The sequence below is a fragment of the Miniopterus natalensis genome, chromosome 14 (genome assembly GCF_054644295.1).
Source record: "Miniopterus natalensis isolate mMinNat1 chromosome 14, mMinNat1.hap1, whole genome shotgun sequence".
NCBI lineage: Eukaryota > Metazoa > Chordata > Mammalia > Chiroptera > Miniopteridae > Miniopterus > Miniopterus natalensis.
Genome location: NC_142094.1, coordinates 5,981,056 through 6,007,571, shown reverse-complemented (window position 1 = coordinate 6,007,571; position 26,516 = coordinate 5,981,056). Strand labels below are relative to the sequence as shown.

At 50.0% G+C, this 26,516-nt stretch overlaps 1 protein-coding gene across 1 annotated transcript in view; it reads left to right on the top strand.

Moving 5' to 3' along the window:
* Positions 1–26,516, top strand: part of GRID1 (glutamate ionotropic receptor delta type subunit 1) — a 618,720-nt gene that overhangs the window by 560,437 nt on the left and 31,767 nt on the right. Inside the window, exon 13 of the mRNA XM_087824100.1 lies at positions 18,526–18,721. Coding sequence (XP_087680226.1) covers positions 18,526–18,721 — 196 coding nt within the window. The remainder of the gene's footprint in view (positions 1–18,525; positions 18,722–26,516) is intronic.

Sequence of the window (26,516 nt, the reverse complement as noted above, 5' to 3'; positions counted from 1 at the left end):
GCTTCCTGGACTTGTAAGTCAGTTTCCTTCACCAGGTTAGGGAAGTTTTCTGTCATCATTTTTTCAAATAGGTTTTCAATTTCTTGCTCTCTCTCTTCTTCTTTCCAGTACCCTCATGGTGCTTGAATTTGGTATGCTTGAAGTTGTCCCAGAGGCTCCTTACACTATACTCATTTTTAATTTTTTTTTCTTTTTGCTGTTCTGATTGGGTATTTTTTGCTTCCTTATCTTCCAAATTTCTGATTAGAACCTCTGCTTCATCTACTCCACTGTTGATTCCCTGTAAAGTATTCTTCATTTCAGTTATTGTATCCTTCATTTCTGACTTGTGTTTTTTTATGGTTTCCATATCCTTTTTTATGCTTTTGAAGTTCTATCTAAGTTCATCTACTCTTCCCCTAAGTTCCTTGAGCATCCTTATAACCAGTGTTTTCAACTCTGCATCTGGTAGATTGCTTATCTCCATTTTCTTTTGTTCTTTTTCTGGAGTTTTGCTCTTTTCTTTCAGTGGGACATGTTTCTTTGCCTCCTCATTTTGGCTGCCTTTCTGTGTTTGTTTCTATATAGTAGGTAGAGCTGCTATATAGCCTGGCCTTGGTATAGTGACCTTATGTAGTAGGTGTCTTGTAGAGTACAGTGGCACAGCCTCCGCAGACAGGTGAGCTGGGTGCTCCAGCTGATCCCTGGCTCCCACGTGGGCTGTGTGTATCGTCCTCTGAGCCTTGAATACTATTGACAATCTTGATCAGAAGCCCATTTTCATGCCATCATTTTTGCACTTTTATTCCATTATACTATCCTATAAGTACTTTATGAGTAATTATCCCCTCTATTCTACCCTTAGTGCTTTGAAGTAATTCATTATTTCTGTTCCCTCACTATAAATTGTTAGATATTTCCAGAAGGTTTTGCTTTCTCAATACATCCATGGTTTGAAAATATTGTCAATGGGAGAGATTTATCCCAGGCTGATTGGCTGCAAAGAGTGGCTGTGACCACAGTGGAGGAACAGCTCTTCACGGAGGGGTCCACCCCACACAACAAAACTCACTTCAGCAGGGCTCAGATACCCGCTGAGTCTACTCCTTGAGTGTGTCACTCATGGAGGAGGTTGGGCATCTATCAGCACCTCTGTCTTGGAGAAAACTGCCCCCCCCGCCCCCACACTTGCCCTGATGTGGTCTGAAGCTGTCCACTGGATACACTGGCTCTAGGGCCTCCTAGGAGGTGCAGGCCAATGTCAGCTGCTCTCTGTGCCCTGCCTGGGGCCACCCAGCATGAGCTACAAAGTGATCTGCAGATGGTGGTTACTTGTGCTGGGCTTGGAGTTGCCCAGGAGAGATCAGGCTTCAAACCAAGATTGGCTGCCACTAGTGGTGGGCCTGAGGCTACTTAGTAAGAAGTACAAGGCATGCCAAGATCAGATGCTGCTTATTTGAGAGATTTTAGGGATGTCATCAACATGAGCCAAGACATAGCATTTATATGGAAAAGCCATCTGAAGGGGCTTGGCTGGACCCAGAAATTGGGTCGGGCAGGGTCTCAGGGAATCACCAGGGTGGAGCAAACATGTGAGCCTGGTTAATAGAAGCTCAGATATAGCATCTGCCTGCTAGCTCTGTTGGGGGAGGGCCCATCAAAGCAACAATGGCCTCTGCCAGCACCTCTGTCTTGGAGAAAACTGCCCCCCCCACCCCCGCACTTACCCTGATTGCTGACGACTCAGTTCCTCCCCATATGTCTCTGGTGCCTTTTCAGCTGCTGTTCCAGTGCTGGGGCTCAGAGGGAGTGAGTCTGAGCAAGTTCAGTGCTGACCTTGTAAGAGGAATGCCTGGGCTCCAGTGGCCTCCATCTCACTAAACCTCTATCTCTGCTGGTTTTCACAGCCAGAAGTTATGGGGACTTCTCTTCCTTGCACTGAAACCCTTGGCTGGGGAGCCCAGTGTGGCACTGGGGACTCCTTGCTCCTCAGGGGTATCCACAGCTGAGAATCCCCCCAGTTTGTAACTGCTGCATGTGGGCGTGGGACCAGCCCTTTCAGCATCTTTTCCCCTCCTACCAGTCTCAGTGTGGCTTGTTCTTTGTATCTTTAGTTGTAGGATAGCTAGATTTCAGTGGTTCTGAGTGAGGATCGTCCTGTGGTTAGCTGTGACTTCGATGTGGCTGTGGGAGGATTGAGGACCGCGTTACCTGGCTGCCGTCTTGAGGGAAGCGCGCTGTCCCGTGATCCCTGCACTCCCACACGTCTGCCTCACTGAGCACTGTATGAGTATCTTCCCCGGACCCCACCCTCAGTGCTTCTTAGCTCCCATCACTCTGCTTCCTCACAGCACCCTGTTAGACGCTCCAGAAAGCTCCACCCTTTCCATAGCCCATGGTTAGAAAGCACGGCTGCTGCTGCCCAGAACATCCTTCCTCCCTCTTTCCTTGTGTCAGTTTCCGCTTCCTCCCTGCTAGCCCTCTGCCTTTATCTCCACAGCCCCTCGTCTCCACACTGGGGGAGATTTCACACCGCGTTTCAGGGGCTCTGAGCTTACTGCGAGCAATGTCCCCTGCACAGTGGTCTCCAGCCGGTTTGCTTGTTAACGCTCCTCACTTACCTGTGGCCTGCTGACCATACGTAAGTGTGTGGGCTCTTGGATCAGGCAGCCCTTTTGGGAAGACAGCTCTTCTACCTGCCGCTTCTGAAACCTTCTATTAGCTACTTCATCTCCTTTATCCTTCACTTCTTCATCTGTAAAATGGGGGGATAAGAATGGCTTTAGGAAAAAGTATGACCAAGGTTAAAGGAAGCAACACAAGTGAGCTACTAGCACAGTGTCTGGAGGCTGGCATTTCTAGAGCCTTCTGGCATATCTGGTGACTGCCTGCCCAGGAAGCTGACACAGTAGAGGGGCTCAGTCAGACGCATGGGAAAAGGAGAGAGGGAGGGAAGGATGGTGAGAACAAAAGCCAGAGGGGAGAGAGGAGGCCGGGCTGTTTCTCTGGAGCAGAGGAGACGCAGGCTGTGCGGGGAGGCATGAAGGCACCTCTCAGCCTCGAAAGGTGCTACTCTGATTTGCATTCAGTCACATTTCTACAGCCTCCTAATGGGTCAGGAGCCGCAGCACTGATATATTAAAGGTTAGTGGCGCATCCTGCTTTTGTATTGCTTTGTGGCAGCAAATATTTGTGGGTACTGAGAGCTGGGAGCCAGTCGTGTTCTTGGCATGGAGGTATTGCTGGCTGGCAAGGCTGTCTGTGTGGGGCTCCCACCGAGTAGGGGGAAGAGAGCTGGGGAAGCGACCAAGGCTGCCAGGGGTCATGCCCAGTAGGGTTCTCTCAGCTAATGCTGACTTCCATTAGATCCACAAGGAAGCTGGACTTTGGAACTTCAAGACTCTGAGGAGGGAGCCTGGGGAGAGCCCAGCCTGCTCCCTGGGCCCTGTGGTGATTAGCTTGGGGCTGGCTCTGGCCACATGGCTCTGTGCTCTGCCTTCTGGCCCAGGGCTGCAGCTCTTGTTCAAGCTCCTCAGGCCATTGCTGCGCCTGCACATGACTGACCCGCACTTGTCCAGAAAGGAGGTTGGTCAGCCCTAGATGGGACTTCCATGAGAATATGCAAACTAGGTATTTAGAAAGTGAGAAAAAGCCAGTTCATTAATGTGTTACATATACATAATGTGTTCATACATATAACCCATGTTTATTGGAGCACCTATGGTGTTCCAGGCACTATTGTAGGTTGGGGAACAAATTATTCCATTTTGGCTGGAACTTGCCTGGTTTTAGCATGGAAAGGTCTGTGCCCAAGAAGTGCCTGTCTTGTGCAAACCAGGATGTTGGTCATGTGGCTACAGGCACTGGTGACAGATCAGTAAACCTAGCAACCCAACCCCAGTCTAGGGCAAGGACTGACATTAAATAGCCAGGGGTGTGTTTCTTTGTTTTTATCACATAATTTCCAGAAGGTGGCATTTTACATAAGTTTGACAGGAAAAACCTCATAGAGAAAACGGCATTTGATCAGAGACCCAGGACACTGAAGAGTGAGCCTGTTAGAGATGTGAGGGAGACTATGCTAGGCTGAGGGGAACGCTTCCAGAAGCCCGAGACCCAGTGACAGGCAGCAGGGTGGGGAGAGCAGGGGCTGCGGGCGGACTCTGTGGGACCTTTCAGGCCATGTGAGGGTTTTGGGTGTTACTCTGTGAGATGAGAAGCAATTCAAGGGTTTTAAGCAATGAGGTGGCATGATCTGACAAAGGACCACTCTGTCCCCAGGCCAATAGACTATAAAGGCAGAAGCAGGAGACCATTAGGAAGACAGTTTCAATATCCAGGTAAGACGCAGAGGGGTTCATGGTGAAGGTGATGAGAAGTGGCCAGATTCTGGCTCTATCTTGATGATAGCAGACACCCAGAATGCTGCGACTGTATATGAGATATACAGGAAAGGGAGGGTCAGTGGCAATTCTCAGGCTTTTGGCCACAGCATCTCAAAGCATAGAGCAGCATTTGACTGAGATGGATGAACTGGAGGAAGAGCAGATTTTGTGGTGGGTTTGGGAGTTTGCAGCTCAAGAGCTTGGGTTTAAATAGGTTTGGTCTAGGGACCTATTAGCCATCCAAGCAAAGATATAAGGAGGCAGTTGCCTGGGGATGATGGGGTTAGTCAGGGCTGGGGTAGTTCCTTGGAGTCCTCCATGTACAGAATGTGCATGTGTGCATGGGATGTGTGTGTGTAGCCAATTTACTTGACCAGATTATGGTGAAAGCCGTATCACTATAGAAAAGAAGGAATCTCCAAACTGAGCCTAGGACACCGCAAGATTTAGAGACTGACAAGAAAATAACTAGAAACAGACAGAGAAGGAGGCATCTGCAAGATGGAGAGCGAGGAAAGAGTGATGTCCCGGAAGCCAGGTCACTAAGAAGGACAGAGTCATCAAGTTTGCCAAGCTCTGCCGGTGGGGGTCAAAGTGAGGAGTGGGGATTGGCCATCATCTTTGGAGATCATTAGTGACCTTGACAGGAGCAGCTTCAGTGCAGTGGTAGGATGAAAACCTAATTAAGGTAGGTTCCTGACACTGGGAAGGGGTTGATGGAGATGGTAACCACAGAGAACGCCCTGGGCGGCCTGTGACCCGATATATGTGCAAACCTGCCGATGGAAGTGACCCGAAAGGAGAAGTGATGTCATGAGTTAGGAAATCGAGGTGACAATTGCAAGAGCAATGCAGTTGAGAAGGAGGAAAGTTGGGGATTCAGGAGACAGAGTTAGACGTACAAAGGAACAAGGAGCCACCAGTTTTAAAGGAAGGCAGGTAGGTGTTTGGTGGTTTAGAAGAGAGAGCCCTTTAGAGACAGCAAAGCTCTCCCCTGGTAGCTTCTGCTCTCTTAGGAAGCAGGAGGCAGGGTTGTTTTCTGAAAGTCACCTAAGCAAGCAGATGAACTGAACAGGGGATTTAGAAGATTTCCAGGTAGTGTTAGGATCCACTTGAGGTTAGTGGTCATGATTTAGTTAGACCCTCCACGCTGGATTCCCCAGCCACAGTCCACTATAAACATGGCGTTGTTTTAAACCAGGTTTGATTCTTCCAGGAAACACAAACTCGGCACCATTGTCTGTCGGACCACACGCGGGTTCACAGGATCCAGAGATGGACACAGAGTCCAACCTCGAGGGAGTCCACTGTTGAAGGGGGAGACAGACACATCAACAGCCACAAGGGGTGAATATTAAGACAGGCTAAGCTGAGAACACAGGGGGAGACTAGTCTTCCTACTGAGGATGGCAGCTGAGCTGGTTCCTGGAGGCAAGGGGGTGTTAGTCACGTAAAGAAGGCAGGGCAGGCCCTTTAACATTTCTTGTAGTACTGGTTTACTGATCTCCTTTAGGTTGTTGTTTATTTTTGCTGGGTAGAGGAATCTTGGTTGTAGGGCCTTGCTTTTCATCACTTTGAATATTTCATGCCAACCCCTTCTGGCCTGAAGTGTTTCTGTTGAGAAATCAGCTGACAGCTTTATGGGAGCTCCCTTGTAGGTAAATGACTGTCTCTCTCTTGCTGCTTTTAATATTCTGTCTTTGTCTTTAACCTTGGCCATTTTAATTATGATGTGTCTTGGTGTGGGCCTCTTTGGGTTCCTCTTGATGGTCTCGCTTATATGTGGAATCTAATGAACAAAATAAACTGACAAACAAAATACAAACAGAGGCGTGGAGACTTGGAACAGACTGACAGCCATCAGAGGGGAGGGGTTTGGGGGACTGGATAAAAGAAGGTGAAGGGATTAAGCAAAAAAACATATATACACACACACACACACATATACACACACACATATACACAGGCATATATACATACACACATATACACACACACATATACATGTACATATACACACATATATACACATATACATACACATACACATATATACACATATATACACACATACACATATACACACATACACACATATACACATATACACATATACACACATACACACATATATACACACATATGCACACACATATATATACACACACACAATGGGCAAAAATTGCATTGTGACACTTTTGAGTTAAAGCTATTATTTATTTATTTATTTATTTTTTAAATATTTGTATTGACCTTTTTTAGACAGAGAGGAAGGGAGAGGGAGAGAAACATCGATGGGAGAGCAGAACATCAATCCGCTGCCTCCTGCATGTCCCCCACACTGGGGATCATCAAGTCAGCAACTTGGGCATGTGCCCTGACCAGGAATTGAACTAGTAACCTTTTGGTGCACAGGATGATGCCCAGCCAGCTAAGCCACACCACCCAGGACTGAGTTAATAAAGCTACAGAAATAATCATAACCTGCATGTCTTTTTCCATATGAACAACTCTAAACCTACACCTGCTCACCCCTGTATATATAAGACATATAGACACAGAAAACAGTGTGGTGATGGCCAGAGGGAAAGGGGGGGGTGCAGAAGGAGGGGGTGGGCTAAGGGGGAGATAGTGGGAACAGAAAGAGACTGCTTAGGCAATGGACACTCGATGCAGGGTGCAGATGATGTTTTGTTGAGTTGTACACTTGAAACCTGTATGGTTTTGTGAATCAGTATCACCCAATAAATTCAATTAAAAAGAAAGAAAGAAAGAGAGAGAGAGAGAGAGAAAGAGAGGGAAGAAAGGAGGGAGGGAGGGAGGGGGGAGGGAGGGAGTGAGGGAGGGAGGAAGGAAGGAAGGAAGGAAGGAAGGAAGGAAGGAAGGAAGGAAGGAAGGAAGGAAGGAAGGGAGGGAGGAAGGACTGTCCTTGCACAGCAGACAGACAGTGAGCCTGGGTGAAGGCTAGGAGGCCTGAGAGAGTGGATCGCCTGCCAGGCTGGAACCCAAGGGCAGGGCAGCCTGAGAGAGGCTGGGCGGAGGCGGAGCGGGAGCCCCACTGGCTGAGTTCACTTTGCCAATGGCATTAGACGTCCCCAGATTTGACTTAGTGAGGGATGCGGACCTTCAGCCTTTGCCACATGCCAGGGCCTTGACCCAATACCTGACCTCTGTCATTCGACCTGACTGAGGTGCGGCTCACAGCCCCCCCCTCAGCCCCTGTTCCTGAGCTCTGCTCATTTCCAGAGTCTAGGCTGTCTGGCAAGTCGGACACACATGACGCACATGCCTCCCTTTCATAAGCTCACTGGCCACCTGCCCTGTTCTGGCAGCCAGGACAGCAGGCCTCGGCTGCATCCCGGCGGAAGATGCCCAGCTGAGGGACTGAGGGAAACTGGCTGTGCAGCCGACAGAGCCCACCTCCTGATGGGCCCAGACATCTGGACGGGGTCAGCCTTCCCATGCTTGTCTTGCTCTGGGGACGGGAGCCAGCAGGGTGGCGTTTGTTGGGGCGAGAGAAATGTCTCTCTTCTACGTGGACCTTGGCTGCACTGGCCGAGGGCGTGGCCATGGAGGAAGACAGCGCAGGGCTGAGTTCCCAAGGCCTGGCACCGACTTTCTCCAGGCAGCAGAAGGACTTTTTAATCATTCAGATCGCACTTGTGTTTACAGTGTAATGCAAACACAAATGTTACCCAGTCCTCTATCGGGTGCATATGTACTGTGGGATGCTACTCAGCCATAAGAAAAGTCGAAACACTGCCATTTGCGACAACACGGATGGACCTTGAGAACATTATGCTAAGTGAAATAAGTCAGAAAAAGCTAAGAACCCTATGATTTCACTCATATGTGGGATATAAAACTGAAACTCAGAGGCACAGAGAGACAGCAGTACAGTGGTTACTGGAGGGAAGGGGGTGGAGGCTAGTAGAGGGTCAAGGGGGCCAAATATATGGTGACAGGAGAGGCTCTGACTTTGGGTGGTGGACACACAGTGCAACGTACAGATCATGTATCATAGTAATACACACTTTAACACCTACATGACCCTATCAACCAATGGCACCCCAGGAGATTCAATTTAAAAAGTGCAAATTTTTTGGAAATACATCTGTTAAAAGTGAAAGTCGCACAACTGTTCATTCTTATTCCTACTTCTTTGGTCCCTGTATTTATTTACGTTTATTAATGGTTCCTTTTCCAAGAGTGGAAATATACTATGTACAAATGCTTTGAGTTTTTTTAAAATTTTTTATAGCAGTTTATTTTGGGCATCTTTTAATTTTAATCGTAATCAAAGAACTAGGACTTGGAGAGAAAAGAACGTGGAGGGAAGGCTGGAGAAGGGTGAGCACACCGCAGCTTGGTACTTGGTACCCACGGGCCGTCTGTGGCCTCCAGTGTCCTGCAAGGATGTGTTTACCGCCAGGGACCGCAGGCTCTCACCCTGTGTTCTCACTGTGTTCACCTGACAGTTTTCCGAGCTGGGATTCTGTTCTGAAGTCACTGAGAGGACAGATTTGGGATACAAAGGAGTGGGTCTGAGACCACAGCATCCCCGGGGCCCCTAGAAGGCCCCCTGTAAGGTTGAGGGTGCCGTTCCTCAGATGCCAGGCTTCTCCACGTCTCAGCTGCTGGCCACAGCCTCTGCTCCCACCTCCTCAGTCCAGCCCAAGGAAACAAGATGCTCGAGAAACATGTGCTCTTGATGCCCACTCCCATGGCTAGAACACCCTGCCTCCTTTATATCTGTGGTCACTTCCTCTGTCATTTCCTACAACCCTGACTCTGTTTATTAGTCTCCATCATACTTTTCATAATTGACACGTGGCGTCAGGGGTCGGCTGGCTACCCCACAGGCCACATCTGCCTGCAGCCTGTTTTCCTCCAGCCTGAGAGCTAAGACTTTTTCTTTATTGAAAGATTTTTAAAAGTGTTTCAATTAAAACAGCCCCAGAAAACCAAGAAATATGCAACAGAGTGGTCTGTGGCTCCCGTTGCCCACACAGGTACTGTTGTTGCTCTTCATGTTTGTTTTTTGTCCCCACCTCCGCCAGGCACACTCCACAGAGCAGTTGCTTTGTGCCATTCATGCCACACCCTCCAATCCAGATCACCAGCAGGTGCTCAGGAATGTGTGGAAGGAAGGAAGGAAGGAGGAAGGAAGGAGGAAGGAAGGAAGGAAGGAAGGAGGGAGGGAGGGAGGGAGGGAGGGAGGGAGGGAGGGAGGGAGGGAGGAGGAAGGAGGAAGGAAGGAAGGAGGAAGGAAGGAGGAAGGGAGGAAGGAAGGAGGAAGGAAGGAAGGAGGAAGGAAGGAAGGAGGAAGGAAGGAAGGAAGGAAGGAAGGAAGGAAGGAAGGAAGGAAGGAGGGAGGGAGGAAGGAAGGAAGGAAGGAAGGAAGGAGGGAGGGAGGGAGGGAGGGAGGGAGGGAGGGAGGAAGGAAGGAGGAAGGAGGGAGGGAGGGAGGGAGGGAGGGAGGGAGGGAGGAAGGAAGGAGGAAGGAGGGAGGGAGGGAGGGAGGGAGGGAGGGAGGGAGGGAGGAAGGAAGGAAGGAAGGAAGGAAGGAGGAAAGGAAGGAGGAAAGGAAGGAAGGAAGGAAGGAAGGAAGGAAGGAAGGAAGGAAGGAAGGAAGGAAGGAAGGAAGGAAGAAGGGAGGGAGGGAGGGAGGGAGGGAGGGAGGGAGGGAGGGAGGGAGGGAGGGAGGGAGGGAGGCGTGAATACCCCCGGGGAGCCTTTCAGAGTCCGAGGTTGAGCTTGCTTCTTGCAGTGGCTCAGCCTTCACCTGAGGCCCTGTTCCCCTTGAAGAGCCTGGGTCTGGGGGAGAAAAGGTGGGAACTGTGGCAAGTCCCAGGGTAGGAGACCAGAGCGTGGGAGAAGCATCAGAGAGAACTGGGCCCAGAGGCCCTGTAAGCGGACGTGGAAATGCAGCCGGGCCTCCCCACTGGCCTGTGCAGCACCTCCTTCAGAGTCAGATGTGAGGCAGAGGGAAGTGGGGTGCCTGGTGATAGTAGAGGCGTGTGGGGGCTGTAGGTAAGGCTGGCAGATAAGAAAGATGAGCACCCCCATGCCTTTTAGGCCACTCGACTTCCTTTTCTCTTTAAGGACAAATAATAGGGCTTTGGGACATAAATGTATCAGGGCCATGATTACGGCAACCCCACAGTTGTTGAAATCTGTTTTATGTGGAGTGTATATTGATTCTGCTCTTGTTGCAAGTGTATTTATCTCCATTGCCAATGTAAATATTTCTGCAACATGCAAAGATGTATTTATAAATTCTGTATTATTGATTTTTCTCATGTTGCAAACACATTTATCTCTTTGTTAATGAAAATGTATCTAGGAAATAGTTAGATTGATTTATGGAGGAAGGTATGCGGGGGCGGGAGGGGTACTGAGCTAGACAGTCCGCCCTTGGCCACGGCTGAAGGAGACCTGTGGTCTGCCAGAGGTGCATATTTAATTGGCGGAAACCACTCTCAGAGCAAGGTACGCTTGCAAAGTCCTTTCGCAAGCAGTCTGTGCTCATAGGAGTCAGCTATGCCTTCAATGAAAGGAGACCCCAAGTCAGCAATCCAGGGCAGGAGATTCAGAGGAGCAGCCCCGTTGGTCCCAAACCCAGTTTCAGTTAGTGCCCATCTGAGTGAAAGACACTGGAGGAGAGGCTGGGCTTTGCCCAGGGAGGAGGCCGACGCTAAACGTGATGAAAGGTGAGGGAAAGAGACAGCAGAAGACAGAGGTAAAGAGCAAGCTGCGAAGTGCCCGTCCTTGCGCCTGGACACCTAATTAGTGAACCCAAACCAGGTGGGCAGCCTGGGGAATTACGCTTTTATTATTGTCTTCTTTCTTTTTTTTAAAAAAATTTCCCATCGCTATTTACCCCCCATACCCTCTTCCACGCCCCCAGTCACCACACTGTTGTCTGTGTCCATGAGGCCTTTCTCTCTTGCTTTTCTTTTTTGCTCAATCCCTCTGCCCCCAGTCCTCAGCGTCCCCCCCAGAGCTGCCCGCCTGCTCTCTGTCTATGAGTCTGGTTCTACTTTGCGTGGTAGTTCAGGTTGTTCATTAGATTCCACATGTGAGTGAATGCAGGTGGTGCTTGTTCTCTGACAGGCTTATTTCACTTAAGTATAATGCTCTCCAGGTCCCTCAGTGCTGTCTCAAAGGGTGAATTTTCTTCGTTCTTACGGCCGAGTAGTATTTATTCCATGGTGTAAATGTCCACAGCTTTTTAATCCACTCACCCCCTGATGGGCACTTGGGCTGCTTCCAGATCTTGGCTACTGTAAATAACGCTGAAATGAACATGAGTGTATATATGCTTTTGAGTTAGTGTTTCAGGTCTCTTCAAATTAATTCCCAGAAGTGGAATCACTGGGTCATAAGGCAGTTTCATTTTTAATTTTTTTGAGGAAACTCCACACTGCTTTCCACAGTGGCTGCACCAGTCTGCATTCCCACCAGCAGTGCACTAGGTTCCCCTTTCCCCACACCCTCGCCAGCACTTGTTCTTTGTTGATTTATTGATGGAGCCATTCTGACAGGTGTGAGGTGATACCTCATTGTGGTTTTAATTCTCATTTCTCTGATGATTAGTGAGGTTGAGCATTTTTTCATATGTCTCTGGGACATCTGTATGTCCTCTTGGGAGAGGTGTCTATTCAAGTCCTTTGCCCATTTTTAAATTGGATTGTTTGTTTTTTTGGTGTTGAGTTTTTTAAGTTATTTATAAATTTTGGACATTAACCCTTTATCAGATGTACCATTGGTGAATATGTTCTCCCATTCAGTGCATTGTCTTTTCATTTTGTTGATGGTTTCCTTTGCTGTGCAAAACCTTTTTAGTTTGATGTAGCCCCATTTATTTTTTCTTTTGTTTCCCTTGCCTGAGGAGATATATCAAAAAATGTATTGCTGTGAGAAATATCACAGATTTTACTGCTTATGTTTTCTTCCAGAATTTTTATGGTTTCAAGTTAACATTTAAGTCTTTAAATCATTTTTAGTTTATTCTTGTGTGCACTGTGAAGTGTAGCTTCATTTTTTTGCACATATCTGACCAATTTTTCCAACACCATTTTTAAAAAATATATATCTTTATTGATTTCATACAGAGGAAAGGAGAGGGATAGAGAGAGATAGAAACATCAATGATGAGAGAGTCATTGATCAGCTGCCTCCTGCACGCCCCCAACTGGGGATCAAGCCCGCAACCTGGGCATGTGCCCTGACCGGGAATCGAACCCCGATCGCCTGGATCCTGGGTTGACGCTCAACCACTGAGCCACACCCGGCCGGGCCCAACACCATTTTTTTTAATAGACTATCTTTAGCCCATTGTATATTTTGGCCTCTTTTGTCAAATATTAATTGACTATAAAGGTGTGGGTTTATTTCTGGGCTCTCTATTCTGTTCCACTGATGTATATGTCTGTTTTTAGACCAATACCATGCTGTTTTGAGTACGCGCTGGCCTTGTATAGTTTGTTATCAAGTATTGTGATTCCTCCAACTTTGTTCTTCTTTCTCAAGATTTCTGTTGCTATTCTGGGTCTTTTGCGGTTTCATACAAATTTTGGGAATATTTGTTCTAGTTCTGTGAAATACTTTGATATCTTGATAGGAAATGCGTTGAGTCTATAGATTGCTTTGGGTGGTATGGACATTTTAATGATGTTAATTCTTCCTATCCATGAACATGGTATATGGTTCCACTTATTTATATCTTCTTTAATTTCTTTCTTCAATGTCTTATAATTTTCCAAATGCAGGTCTTTTAAATTCTTGGTTAAGTTTATTCATAGGTATTTTTTTCTTTTTGAAGCAATTATAAATGGGATTGTTTTTTTAGTGTCCTTTTCTGATAGTTCATTATTGGTATACAGAAATGCAGCTGATTTCTGGATATTTATTTTGTATCCTGCTATTTTCCTGAATTAATTGATCAGTTCTGATAGTTTTTTGGTGGAATCTTTGGGGTTCTCTATATACAGTATCATGTCATCTGCAAATAATAGCAGTTTTACTTTCTCCTTTCCAATTTGGATGCCTTTTATTTCTTCTTGTCTGATGGCTGTGTCTAGGATTTCTAGTACTATGTTGAATAAGAGTGGTGACACAGACATATCTTTCTTGTTACTGATCTTAAGGGGAATGCATATAGTTTTTGCCCATTGACTATGATGTTGGCTGTAGATTTTCATATATGACCTTTATTATGTTGAGGTATGTTCCCTCTATCCCACTTTGTGGAGAGTTGTTATCATGAATGGTGCTGGATTTTATCAAATACTTTTTATGCATCTATTGTATGATCATGTGGCTTTTATCCTTCAGTTTGTTTATGTGATGTATCACGTTAATTGATTTGTGAATATTGTACCAACCTTGCATCCTCAGAATAAATCTCACTTGGTCATGGTGTATGATCTTTTTAATGTATTGCTGGATTCGATTTACTAATATTTTGTTGAGGATTTTAGCATCTATGCTCATCAGGGATGTTGGCTTACAATTTTCTTTCTTTGATGTACCTTTATCTGATTTTGGAATTAAGATGATGCTGGCCTCATACAATAAGCTTGAGAGTCTTCCCTCCTCTTGACTTTTTTGGAATAGTTTCAGAAAGGTAGGTTTAGTTCTTCTTTGAATATTTGGTAAAATTCATCTGTAAAGCCTTCTGGTCCAGGGCTTTTGTTTGTTTGGGAGTTTTTTTTTATTACTGCTTCAATTTCACTAGTTGTAATCTGTCTATTCAGATTCTCTGATTTTTCCTGATTTAGTTTTGAAAGATTGTATGTTTCTAGGAATTTGTACATTTCACTTAGGTTGTCCAATTTGTTGGCATATAGTTGTTCATAATATGATCTTATAACCCTTTGTATTTCTTTAGTGTCAGTTGTTACTTCTCCTCTTTCATTTCTGATTTTGTTTATTTGGGTCCTCTCTCTTTGTTTCTTGATGAGTCTGGTTAAAGGTTCATCAGTCTTGTTTATCTTTTCAAAGAACCAGCTCTTGGTTTCATTGATTTTTCGTATTGTTTTTTTAGTCTTTATGTCATTTATTTATGCTCTGATCTTTATTGTTTCCTTCCTTCTACTCACTGGGGAGGATGCTTTTAAAGACATCTTCCCCATCAACGTTCTTCACCCAGAGGCTCAGTACTTCCTCAGGAGGCCTCTGCTAGGCAGTCATCATCATGGTCCATAAAAACATGGGTCCAGGCTGCCTCCCAGGGAAGTTTGGCATCCCATGCACATCCCAGGTTCTGCCTTTCTCAGATCTTCACTTTGGGCATCCTGAGATGATTGAAGGTGCAGACTGGGTGTTGATAGTGAATTGTTTGCTTGCACCTTGGCAATGTGATGGAGACAACATCTACCACAGGCATTGTACTGGGAAGAGAGGTGGGTCAATGCCATGAGCCTGCAAGCCCTGGAAACATGCTCCCTGCCCACCGTTGCTTCCATCCAGGTGTGACCGCCTGGGTGCCATCACCCATCTCTCCTTCAGATGGCCTCTCTGCTTCAACCTTTGCAAGGACTTATCAATATCCTATGAGAAGAGCTGGCATTTATTGAACATTAACTGCATGCCAGGTATGTCTGTGATCTTCCTCCACCAATACAATGAGAAAGGTATGGATTAAGAAAAGTAAGGCCTCAGACGTTAAATCCTTGCCTCAGCAAATGGCCATGGAACTTGCACTTACATCACAATCACCCAAATTGCTGAGTCGCACCCCAAAGTCTCTGATTCAGTAGATCTGAGCTGGGGCCCAGAATTTGCATTTCTCAAAAGGTTCCAGGTGGTGCTGATGCCCTGAAGACCATTCTTTGAGAACCACTGGTATAACTCAAACTCTGGGGTGCTCAGAGGCAGAATTCATACCCGTCAGTCTGATTCCAAACCTGCTGTTTTAGCTGATGTGAGTTGTCCCATGGTGTGTCCCAAATGAACCACATTTTTTCACATATCAGTGCCTTCTCAGGTAATATCTTCTCTTCCTACAACACTCTGCCCCTTGGTTCTCCAGCTGGCTTACCCTCACCCAGGGGGTAAGGTCTTCATGGTTGATGTGTAATGTTTCCTCTCTAGGCAGTCTTTCTTTTCTTCAGAAGGAGCTGACAGTCGTCCTGTTTCCAGGGTCCCCTGCAGGACTGCACTTTAGTCTCTCTCATGTTTGATTACTTCTGTTCCCATTCGCCCATCCTTAGCTGTGGACCCCTTGAAGACGCCCACCATTCAGTTCTTGCTGTTTGTGCCACTGAGCCTACCTAGTAGGTATTCAGTAACTGTTGGAGGAACAGCTGGCTGAATGACCTCAGCCAGCTGCATCAGGCACCTTCTGCTTATGGGAACCCCACCTATGAGGAGCAGCTCTCCATTTCCTGGGGGGCAGGTGCTTTCTAGCAGTTGTTGCTGAAGAGAATAGTCTGGAAAACTTGCTAAATTAAGTCTGTGGCTCTGCAGCTTTCTCCCGGCCAGGCCTTGCTAGCCAGTTGAGGGGTGTCCTATCTGATGTGAACACCTGTTTTTTGCTTCTGCCAGTGTTGTCTTGGAGCCTGGGTGGTTGGCTGCTTCTGTTCTCCTCTATCCCTCCCTGTGTCTCTCCCAAAGCTGCTCTCCGATGGGAGGTGGAGCCCCAGGAAGACAGCATCTTCTGTGTGTGAAGAGCTGGGCTCTGCTCTTCCAACCTCCAGATGGCTTTTATAGATGTGTCACTCTGAGATAGGTGCAGTGCCCACCATGTGCCGAGCACATTAGCGAGCCTGGAAACTTTCCTTTGAAGAGGAACTGTGCATTTGAGATGGGGAGATCCTGCTACACAGACTAAAGGTCATGAGAGGTGATGGAGGCGTCGAGGCTGAGCCACAGGGCTGGTAGTGCAAAGATGGAGGTGTTTCGTGGTGGGAGCACAGAGCTTGGACAGAAGGGATGTGAAGCTGCCTGTTTATCATCTAGAGATACCCCCTGAACTCTGGGCAGGGCACAGTGGTGAATAAATGGCAAGAGGAAAGAGGGACTCTCATTTCAAATGCAGATGGAGCAGAGGTTCCAAACTCCTTGGAGTTACACTTTTAATCCACACTCATGGAAACTGCAGTGATTTAGAGCAGCTCAGTATTTAGACCCAACTGTATAATTCATCGTGATGTTTCCCATTCATCACAGCTTTGCAATTGTTTGTGTTACCAGGACAGAAACTTAAAAATGTGGGGAAAAGATCCCTCCTTTACAGGAAATACGACGGTTACAGCCCTGGGTGCCTACAAGTAAAGGAGCATCTTGCTCCAGTTAAATATAAATAATGAACAGTAATTAGAAATATTTCTTCATCAAGTTTGTTATTTCATGTTTCCTTCATCTGTAACGTATTGAAACAAGTGCTGAGCTCTGTTTCTGGGCCACGTAGCAGGGCCTGGAGGCTCACACGGAGCCTGTCCCCAAAGCAAGAGGCAGTGTTCATCGCCACCCACCCTGTGCACACGCTGGAGGGCTGGGGTAAGCCGGGGGTCCCGAGCTGTGAGTGCACAGGCTGCTCCTGCTCCAGGCTCTGAATCAGGGAGGGAGGACGGATGCTGTGACATTGCAGAGGGATTGCTCCCAGTCCTGGCGCTGCGCCTGCATCAGCCCGGCTGCTCTAAGAGCAGAATGCACACCTCATTTAACCGCCACCGTAGCCCCTGCCACAGGCTCTGCTTCTGAACTTATTTTTAAGAGATTTGAAAACGGAGGCCCAGAGTTTAGCTACGTTGCCTGGGGCCGCAGCGTTAGTGCTGGTGGAACTGGGAGCAGGCGAGTTGCTGGACTCGGAGCCCCTGCCTGCCTCCCCCTGGTGAGCTGCTGTCCGCAGTCCGTGAGACCACGCAGCCTGGAAGCCAGCGCAGTGCGCAGGTGGCCCTGGAGGCGAGGCATGGCCCTGGCTTCCCGTGGGGAGAGGTGGCAGCCGGGTCTTCAGGAAGTTTGCGGAGGTGTATCAGGTGGATGGGTAAGACACAGGGATTCCAGGGACGGGAGCACGGTGGCCTGGTGCCGTAGACAGGCACTGCGCAGGAATTCTCATTCAGCACCGGCTCTGGGGCAGTGGGGGGGGGGGGGGGCATCAGCCGGAGATGGAGCCAGGGCTGGAGGGCTGGGTAGGTCAGGGGCAGGAGACTGGATCTCCTTGGGACAGTGACAGTGAGAGGTGGGGGTGATATTCTGGTGGATGAAAGGAGAGACAGATTTCAAGAATAGAAATAAGAAAAGAGCGACCAGGACGAAGCCTGGACTATTTGTTTACAATTCTGTTGTGTGTGTGACATTCTCTCAACACACTGAGCCGGGCACTGCTCATCTCGGGGCAGCCGAGGACTTTGTGCTCAGTCGTCCTTCAGGCCTGACTGCACCAGGGCCTTTCCTCTGCGGCCCTCGGCTGTTTCTGGGCCTTCCTGGGGCACCCCCTTCCTTCAGCGGGGACCTGGCCTGAGCTCCCTGCTTCTCTTCCGTGTATAACAAGCCCAAGGCCCTTGCAGTGTTTTATCTTTGCCATCTTTTAAATAATTGTTGGCACTTAAAAATCAAGTGATCTCATATAAAAGCCCAGATTTATTCCTTTATTGAAAAATAAATTGATAGGAGATGCTCAAAAAGTGACAGCTCGTGGAACCTCAGAGCAGCGGGGAGCTGTGGACGGCCTCCCTCGAAATCCAGTTTCTGAGTGCGTCGCCCCGGGCTGGCGCAGGGCTCAGAGGCCAGTCGCCGCCCCCACCTCGCCAGCGTGTCCTTCCCTGTGCGCTGGGCGGGGGGTGGAGACTGCCAGTGCCCGGCCTCTCACGCTGCCCTGGCGCTCTGACCGGCTGTTTCCACAGCTAGACTCTAAGCTCCTGAGGGCAGGAGTCGCGTCTCATTCAACCTCTGTCCCTGAGCTCAGCACAGGACCTGGTTTTAGGTGTTTGGAACTTCACTGAATTAACCTGCACGAGGAGACGCAACTTCGATAGCAGGAGGCCCTGGCAAGTCGCCCTCCCGGCTGAGGGATCTGTGCAGCTGGCTTGGGCGTGGAGAGTGAGGGTCCTGGACCACCACTGGCTTGGACCTCAGGAGGCCTTGCAGCCCATTTGTAGCCTTCAGTGGGTGGCCTGGACTCGTGGTTTACAGCCTTTCTGCATTTCAGGACATTCCAGGACCTGTCCAGGCAGGCGGAGCTGTCCTACGGCACCGTGCGGGACTCTGCTGTGTACGAGTACTTCCGAGCCAAGGGCACCAACCCGCTGGAGCAGGACAGCACGTTTGCCGAGCTCTGGCGGACCATCAGCAAGAACGGAGGTGCTGACAACTGCGTGTCCAGCCCTTCGGAAGGCATCAGGAAGGTAGGCGAGCCGGCCACCTGGGCGCGGTCATCCCCGGGGGGGCGTCTGTTTTGAGCAGCCCGTCACCTGCAGAGCCTCGCATCTTCAGCAGGTTAGACGGGCAGCTCTCCCAGGCATGTGACCGCCAGGCGGGGACGCGCACAGGCTTCCTGGGCCACAGCCGCAGAGGGCTGCTTGCTAGGGACCAAACATCTGTTTTCAAGGGGCCAGCGAAGAGCAGGCAGAGTAAGCCTGAGACGTGGACCTCCCTCCCGTGGGCTCATAGGATGGTGGCCCAGAAGGGCCTGCCTGCCCCACGTGGGAGCGCTCAGCAGAATAAAAAGAGAACCGGGCGGGAGGTGGCGGGAGTGAGGGCAGGAGTTCAGGAGAGGGTGGTCGCTGCGAGTCCCTGCTGAGGGGAGCCGTGCCTGGGAGATGGCGGTGGGGCCATCGAGCCCAGGATGGAGGCTGTGTTTGGGGACCCTGAGGAAGGATGGGGTTGGGAGAAGCCGGGAGAGAGGAAGGGTGGAGAAAAGCCATCTTCAGCAGTGGGTTAAAATTTGCTTATTTATTTCAGTTCATTTCCACTCCGAACTGAGTTAATCATTATTATCCCATTACACAGACGAGAATCAGGGATTCTGGGGCACTCTCCCCTAGGGTCCGAAGCCTGGGGGTTCAGGCTGAGCAGTTTGCATTTATCCGCCAGGCGTGTGGAGTCCGTGAGGAGGGAGATGGTGAGATGAAGGCGGGTGTCATGAGCATGCTGCTGGTGGTGGTACCCTCTGTCCAGGGACCCTCACCCCCGGTGGCCGCTGTCCTGTGGCCGTCAGTGAATGGCGTGAGGATGGTGCGCGCCCATGGTCAGCTCTGCCCCCCGCTGAGCAGGCTGTGTCCAGGGTGCTTCAGCCTCTCCTCCCTTCTGCCTGCTCACCACTTCTGTGGCACCTCCCACACACACAGCCGCCAGCTCTCTCATATACACTCGCTCAGACAGACTCACGGACGCTCACACGCAGTCTCACACATGCCCCTGCCCGGCCCGCCTCGGTTGCCCCCCCTTCCTTCTGCTGTGATTGCACCTCTGTGCACCATCTCCCGGTTCTCACACTCTGACACACTCTCCCACATGCTCGCACACTTGTGCACACACACCTGTGTTCCGTGTCCCCAGCCTTGCTGCAGAGCGCGTTGGATAGAGGGGGCAGTCTGGGGAAAGCTTCAGGGCCACGGGGGCCACCAGCCTGCTCCTCATGATGACAAGCGTTCTCAGAGCCCTTCCCGCCCTCTCAGGACAGCCCACAGCCCAGGGAGAGAGCGGAGGCCTGGGTCCTGTTCAGGCCCGGGGCACGTTCAGGTTGAGTGTGGCCCCTGTTCAGGGGACCGTGCAGCGACTGGCTCCGAGTTCTGTGTGGAGTGAGAGCCCGTGGGTGTTCGTTCCCACACTGCAGTGAGCGCAGGGTGGCCCCTTGTCGTTCAGCCACTTTGAAAGCAGAGTGTCTGGTTCTGATGGATGACACAGGTGGGTGTGCATCTCAGCCCCATCGGACACAGGTGGGTGTGAGTCCCAGCCCCATCGGACACAGGTGGGTGTGAGTCCCAGCCCCATCGGACACAGGTGGGTGTGAGTCCCAGCCCCATCGGACACAGGTGGGTGTGAGTCCCAGCCCCATCTGACACAGGTGGGTGTGAGTCCCAGCCCCATCTGACACAGGTGGGTGTGAGTCCCAGCCCCATCTGACACAGGTGGGTGTGAGTCCCAGCCCCATCGGACACAGGTGGGTGTGAGTCCCAGCCCCATCTGACACAGGTGGGTGTGAGTCCCAGCCCCATCTGACACAGGTGAGCAGGAGTCCCAGCCCCATCTGACACAGGTGAGCAGGAGTCCCAGCCCCATCTGACACAGGTGAGCAGGAGTCCCAGCCCCATCTGACACAGGTGAGCAGGAGTCCCAGCCCCATCTGACACAGGTGAGCAGGAGTCCCAGCCCCATCTGACACAGGTGAGCAGGAGTCCCAGCCCCATCTGACACAGGTGGGTGTGAGTCCCAGCCCCATCTGACACAGGTGGGTGTGAGTCCCAGCCCCATCTGACACAGGTGGGCAGGAGTCCCAGCCCCATCTGACACAGGTGGGTGTGAGTCCCAGCCCCATCTGACACAGGTGAGCAGGAGTCCCAGCCCCATCGGACACAGGTGGGTGTGAGTCCCAGCCCCATCTGACACAGGTGAGCAGGAGTCCCAGCCCCATCTGACACAGGTGGGTGTGAGCCCCAGCTCCATGCCCACCAGCTCCCTGAACTTGGCACACTGCTCTTCCTGCTGGGAATCCTGGGAGTCAAGTGAGGCCCAGGCAACTCTGGGGTCTCTAGAAACTCAAAACATTTAAAAGTTCATGTTACAGTAGATTTTGAATGTTTATATCTAACCAAGTGGTACCTTAACAAAAGTAATAAGACGTAACATAAATGCTGCTACTCCCGCCTACAAGGTTACGGAAACCCCTTCACCCTCAGGACTGTACAGGCTGGCACTTTGACCTTGAGCACTTGGTTTCCCTTCCTCCCTGAGGCTCTGTGGCCAAAGGTGACCTCATTCGGAATAATGGATATGGAGTTGATTTCAGGCCTTTGATTAGTATGACCCGGGCCAAGTGGCCATGGAGGCCCCTTCTCTGCTCTGCTTTGTCTCTCATGGAAAGCCAGTGCTCCTGCCCACATAGGATGCTTAGGACGATTCACGGCAACAGTGCTCCGAAGAGCACTTGTTAAAGAAGAAAAGGTCTCTGCTTTTGACTTTATTAAACTTCTATTTATTACAAGACACTTTAAAAAAATTAAAAAGCATGTATCACAAAGGCTTACAAAGCATATAACTAGTATAGGATTAATATCAAGATTATAGCAGAACATTTACAAATCAATAAGAAAAGTTCCAACAATTTAATAGAAAAATGGCAAAAGGCTTGCTCAGGCCTTTCACAGAAGAGACAACACATATGGCCAATAACTGTGTGAAGAGACATTCAAACCATTAGTGATCCAGGAAATGCACATTGAGCCCGTAAAGATATGTCATTTACCACCAGTTAGGCTGGCTCAGGGTAGGCGGGGAGAGGGCAGGAGTGACAGGCGGCTAACTGCCGGCGGGAGCGTGCTGCGCACACCACCGTGGAGCAAGTTCGTCGTTCTTTTATGCAGGGGATTTGCACACCCTATGCCCCGGCAGCTCTATCCCATGTATCCACCCAAAATAAACTTCCATATGTCTGCCGGAGGCAAGGAAGGCCGTGGGGGCCTTGCTTATGGAGCCGAAACCCTGGGAACAATCCAAGTGAGCATTAACAAGGTAAAAAATGTAACTGGCAATGAAATGAAACTACCACAGCTCCCGGTAATAGTATGGATGAACCCAAGCAGAGTAATAAGGAGCCATGCAATTTCACATGGTCCACTAATAGAAAATAACTTGCAACATAAACTCTTTTAAAAATATATAAAGCTCACTCCCCCCCGCACAGTGATGATGACAAGGCTCAGGATTAATGAAACTCACACCCCCCCACAGTGATGGTCACACAGGCGCAGGATGTGCGAGACTCACACACCCACGGTGATGGTCACACAGGGCTCAGGATGTGCGAGACTCACACACCCACGGTGATGGTCACACAGGCTCAGGATGTGAGAGACTCACACCCACCCACAGTGATGGTCACACAGGCTCAGGATGTGAGAGACTCACACACCCACGGTGATGGTCACACAGGCTCAGGATGTGCGAGACTCACACACCCACGGTGATGGTCACACAAGCTCAGGATGTGCGAGACTCACACCCACCCACAGTGATGGTCACACAGGCTCAGGATGTGAGACACACACACCCACCCAGTGATGGTCACACAGGCTCAGGATGTGCGAGACTCACACACCCACGGTGATGGTCACACAGGCTCAGGATGTGCGAGACTCACACACCCACGGTGATGGTCACACAGGGCTCAGGATGTGAGAGACTCACACACCCACAGTGATGGTCACACAGGCGCAGGATGTGTGAGACTCACACACCCACAGTGATGGTCACACAGGCTCAGGATGTGAGAGACACACACACCCACAGTGATGGTCACACAAGGCTCAGGATGTACGAGACTCACACCCACCCAGTGATGGTCACACAGGCTCAGGATGTGTGAGACTCACACACACACAGTGATGGTCACACAGGCTCAGGATGTGTGAGACTCACACACACACAGTGATGGTCACACAGGGCTCAGGATGTGAGAGACACACACACCCACAGTGATGGTCACACAAGGCTCAGGATGTACGAGACTCACACCCACCCACAGTGATGGTCACACAGGCTCAGGATGTGAGAGACTCACACACCCACGGTGATGGTCACACAGGGCTCAGGATGTGAGAGACTCACACACCCACGGTGATGGTCACACAGGCTCAGGATGTGTGAGACTCACACCCACCCACGGTGATGGTCACACAGGGCTCAGGATGTGCGAGACTCACACACCCATGGTGATGGTCACACAGGGCTCAGGATGTGTGAGACTCACACACCCACGGTGATGGTCACACAGGGCTCAGGATGTGCGAGACTCACACACCCATGGTGATGGTCACACAGGGCTCAGGATGTGCGAGACTCACACACCCACGGTGATGGTCACACAGGGCTCAGGATGTGTGAGACTCACACACCCACGGTGATGGTCACAGAGGCTCAGGATGTGCGAGACTCACACACCCACGGTGATGGTCACAGAGGCTCAGGATGTGGGAGACTCACACACCCACGGTGATGGTCACACAGGCTCAGGATGGTGGTTGCTGTAGAGGGAGAGGCAGAGCCCAGGGAGGGGAGACGCCTGTGGATAGATTTAAGTCAGGGTCTGTGTGAGCTTTAGGCTCAAGGTTGTTTTTTAAAAGTTTTTATTTCTCATTATAATAAATAATAAATGTGTTAATTAAAAATGATGGCCATTTCTGGAATAAAGGACGGGTGTCCGGAACCCGGGTTGTGGTACGTGGGAAATTGTTTAGCAAGAGGTGACCACTGTTCACCCGTACAGGCCCTGCAGCAGGGGATTCTGTCCTGGGTGCCCCACCGCGGTGACCCGTCCTTCCTGCCAGCGCCCCCTGGGACGAGGAGAGCAGCCCTTCCTGGGCCTGCTGAAGGGAGCAGGGAGAAGTTTGTAAAGAGGGGCGAGTTTTATTTATTTATTAGGAGACCCCAATACACAGGCATTTCAGCAAACCTCCCTGGCACTTGGTAAGCTTCAACAGACACTGCCTTGCAGTCTGCCTGAGCCGAGACACAAACTGGGGTGGTGCCTGTGTCACCCGTTAGCTGGCTACCCTCCATAGCTCCTGGGACTGAGGGGCCAGGGGGACAGCTTTCAGGCTCATCTCTGGATATCTTCTCTTAGGGAAGGGACCTTCTGGTTCCCAGGCAGAAGGGAGAGGCTGCCTTCATTCCCCTCAGCCTCCTGCCCCTGTCAGACCTGAGGAAACACTGAGCCAAAGGCTGGCAAACTATCATCCAGGGCCTCAGTCTGGCCCACCTACTTTTGTCAATAAAGTTTTATTGGAACACAGCCAAAACCATTCATTCACAATTTTCCTGCTACTTCAGCAGACTCGAGCAGTTGTGACAGAGACAATGAAGTCCCCAAAGTCTAAAATATTTATTTCCTGGCCCTTTACAGAAAAATATGAATAGTGGTGGTCTGGGAATACTGGCTCTAGGTCTCTGCCACCTAAAAGCGCATGGGCATGTGAGCAGCACATCGCCTGGCTCCCACCTTCTGGCAGGTACAGGCTCTGCCTGCGGCCTGTCCTTTCCTGTCCTGTTCAGGTCTAACTCTGGTGGCCCAGAGGCTGCTCCCTCACTGCACTGACACCCAGCTTCATTCCTGGCCTGGCCTAGTCTCCCCTGAAATCTGTGGAGCAGTCTGCGTACCAGGCACTGTGCTGGATGGTCTTCGTACATCATTCGTTTCATCCTGGACAGAGCTACTTGCTTAGTATCATCTCCACTGTGTAGAAGTGGGACCTGCGCCTTCGAGAGACTAAGTGGCTTGCTCAAGGTCACCTGACTGAGGAAACAGTGGCAAGGTCATCAGAGTCTCACTCCCGCCTGCCCCTCCCAAGGGTCACAACCCCATTTCTGTACCTCAGCGTGTCTCCACCCCCGGGCATAGTCCTTACCTATGCTTTTATTTTCCTTTCTCTTTTACATCAAAATAGCAAGATATGTGCCTGGCTCCCATATTTAAAAGCCTCAGCTCTCCTCCCATGTGTCATAGGAAGTTATTTAAGTCTGTGGTTTTATCTTATGATTTCCAAACTATTAAAAATATCAATTAGGGAAAATCTGAGATGCAGAATTGAGCTGGCAGTGGTTCACCTTGATATGATAATAACCTTGTTACATGAAATTAGACTTTAATGTTGTTTGTGGGATATTTCTCTTTAGCTCATCAACTCTGTCAAGTAAACATCCAGCACGCCCCAGTTTCTGTGTAGTCCCAGGCTGTCTTGCCCGTGAGTCAGACCCAATACTTAATAACTGTCAAGTAGAATGCAGTGTTAATAGTTTACATGTCAGTCGTCACTGCTCACTGAGGTCTTTGAATGGATACACAGGTAGTTTGTTTCAGACCCTGATGCTGGAGATAGTATTTTTCAGAGGGAAGTAGCTTTTGAGTCCACCAGTCCTAACAGAAGGTGGTCTTTTCCACTCTGTAAATATTGCTGAGGTCATACGGTGCAAGTGCGAAAGCAGGAGGAGATGGACTTGCAGGCCTTACTTTCCTCCACGCTGACCTGGTGCGTGCCCTGGGCCAGGCCGTGGCGGGCATTGCCCACCAGCGCTGTGTGTGTTCCTTCCCCTCGCTCTGCGGCACACACTCCCTGCTGGTGGCAGGGGCCGTGCTGTAGAAGAAAGCGTGGCCCAGAAGGACTGCAGCCTCATGGGTGGGCAGGACCTTTGAGAGAGGAGGTGAGGAGGTGCCCTGGTTCCGCGCGTGCTGAGCAGGAGGAAGAGGCTTCGTGGGGCGGCACCTTTTGTATTTGGGGGGTGATCAGGAAGGCTTGGCCAGCTGATGAAAGGGATCCTTGGTACAGGTCTGGTAGCCTAGAGAAGGGACTGACCCAAACTAGACAGCCCTGTGCAGCGGAAAGCAGCGAGGAGCTGTGGCCTTTGGGCCTCACGCGCTAAGCAAGTTCTGCCCTTTCTCTGCAGACCGCGGGCTCCACATGCCCCCTCCCTCCTCATGGGGCTGATCGTTCACCTGCATGTCTTTTGTACTTGCTCCAAAGGCACCCACGTCCATTTTGGAAGTTGGAGAGTCTCTTCTCTTTATTCATTCAGTTACTCACCACTCAAGAAATTAGTTTGAATAGCGTCTGCTTACGAGTTTGGTATTTAAGCTCCAATTTCAACCTGATTTAATCCATGGCTTCGGTGCAGTGAGTCCCCCTAGTTGAGCTCTGTGAGCCCCGAGAAGGCCGCCGCGATCTGTCGCGGGCTCACCAGCGCGTACGGGAGGAGGCCGGTGTGGCTTGTCGCACAGGGTTGACATTCCATGGACGTCAACACACTGCCTCAGTACCCACTCGGTGTTAGGAAAGGAGACGAAAGTATGAAGACAGATATCGCTCCGTCTTTTTATGAGGCATATTTGATGTACAATGAAATGCACATATATCGTTAATTTCATGGGTTTAGACATTTTGTACAGTGATGTAATCACCAACCAAAACAAGGTACAGAACATTTCCCCAC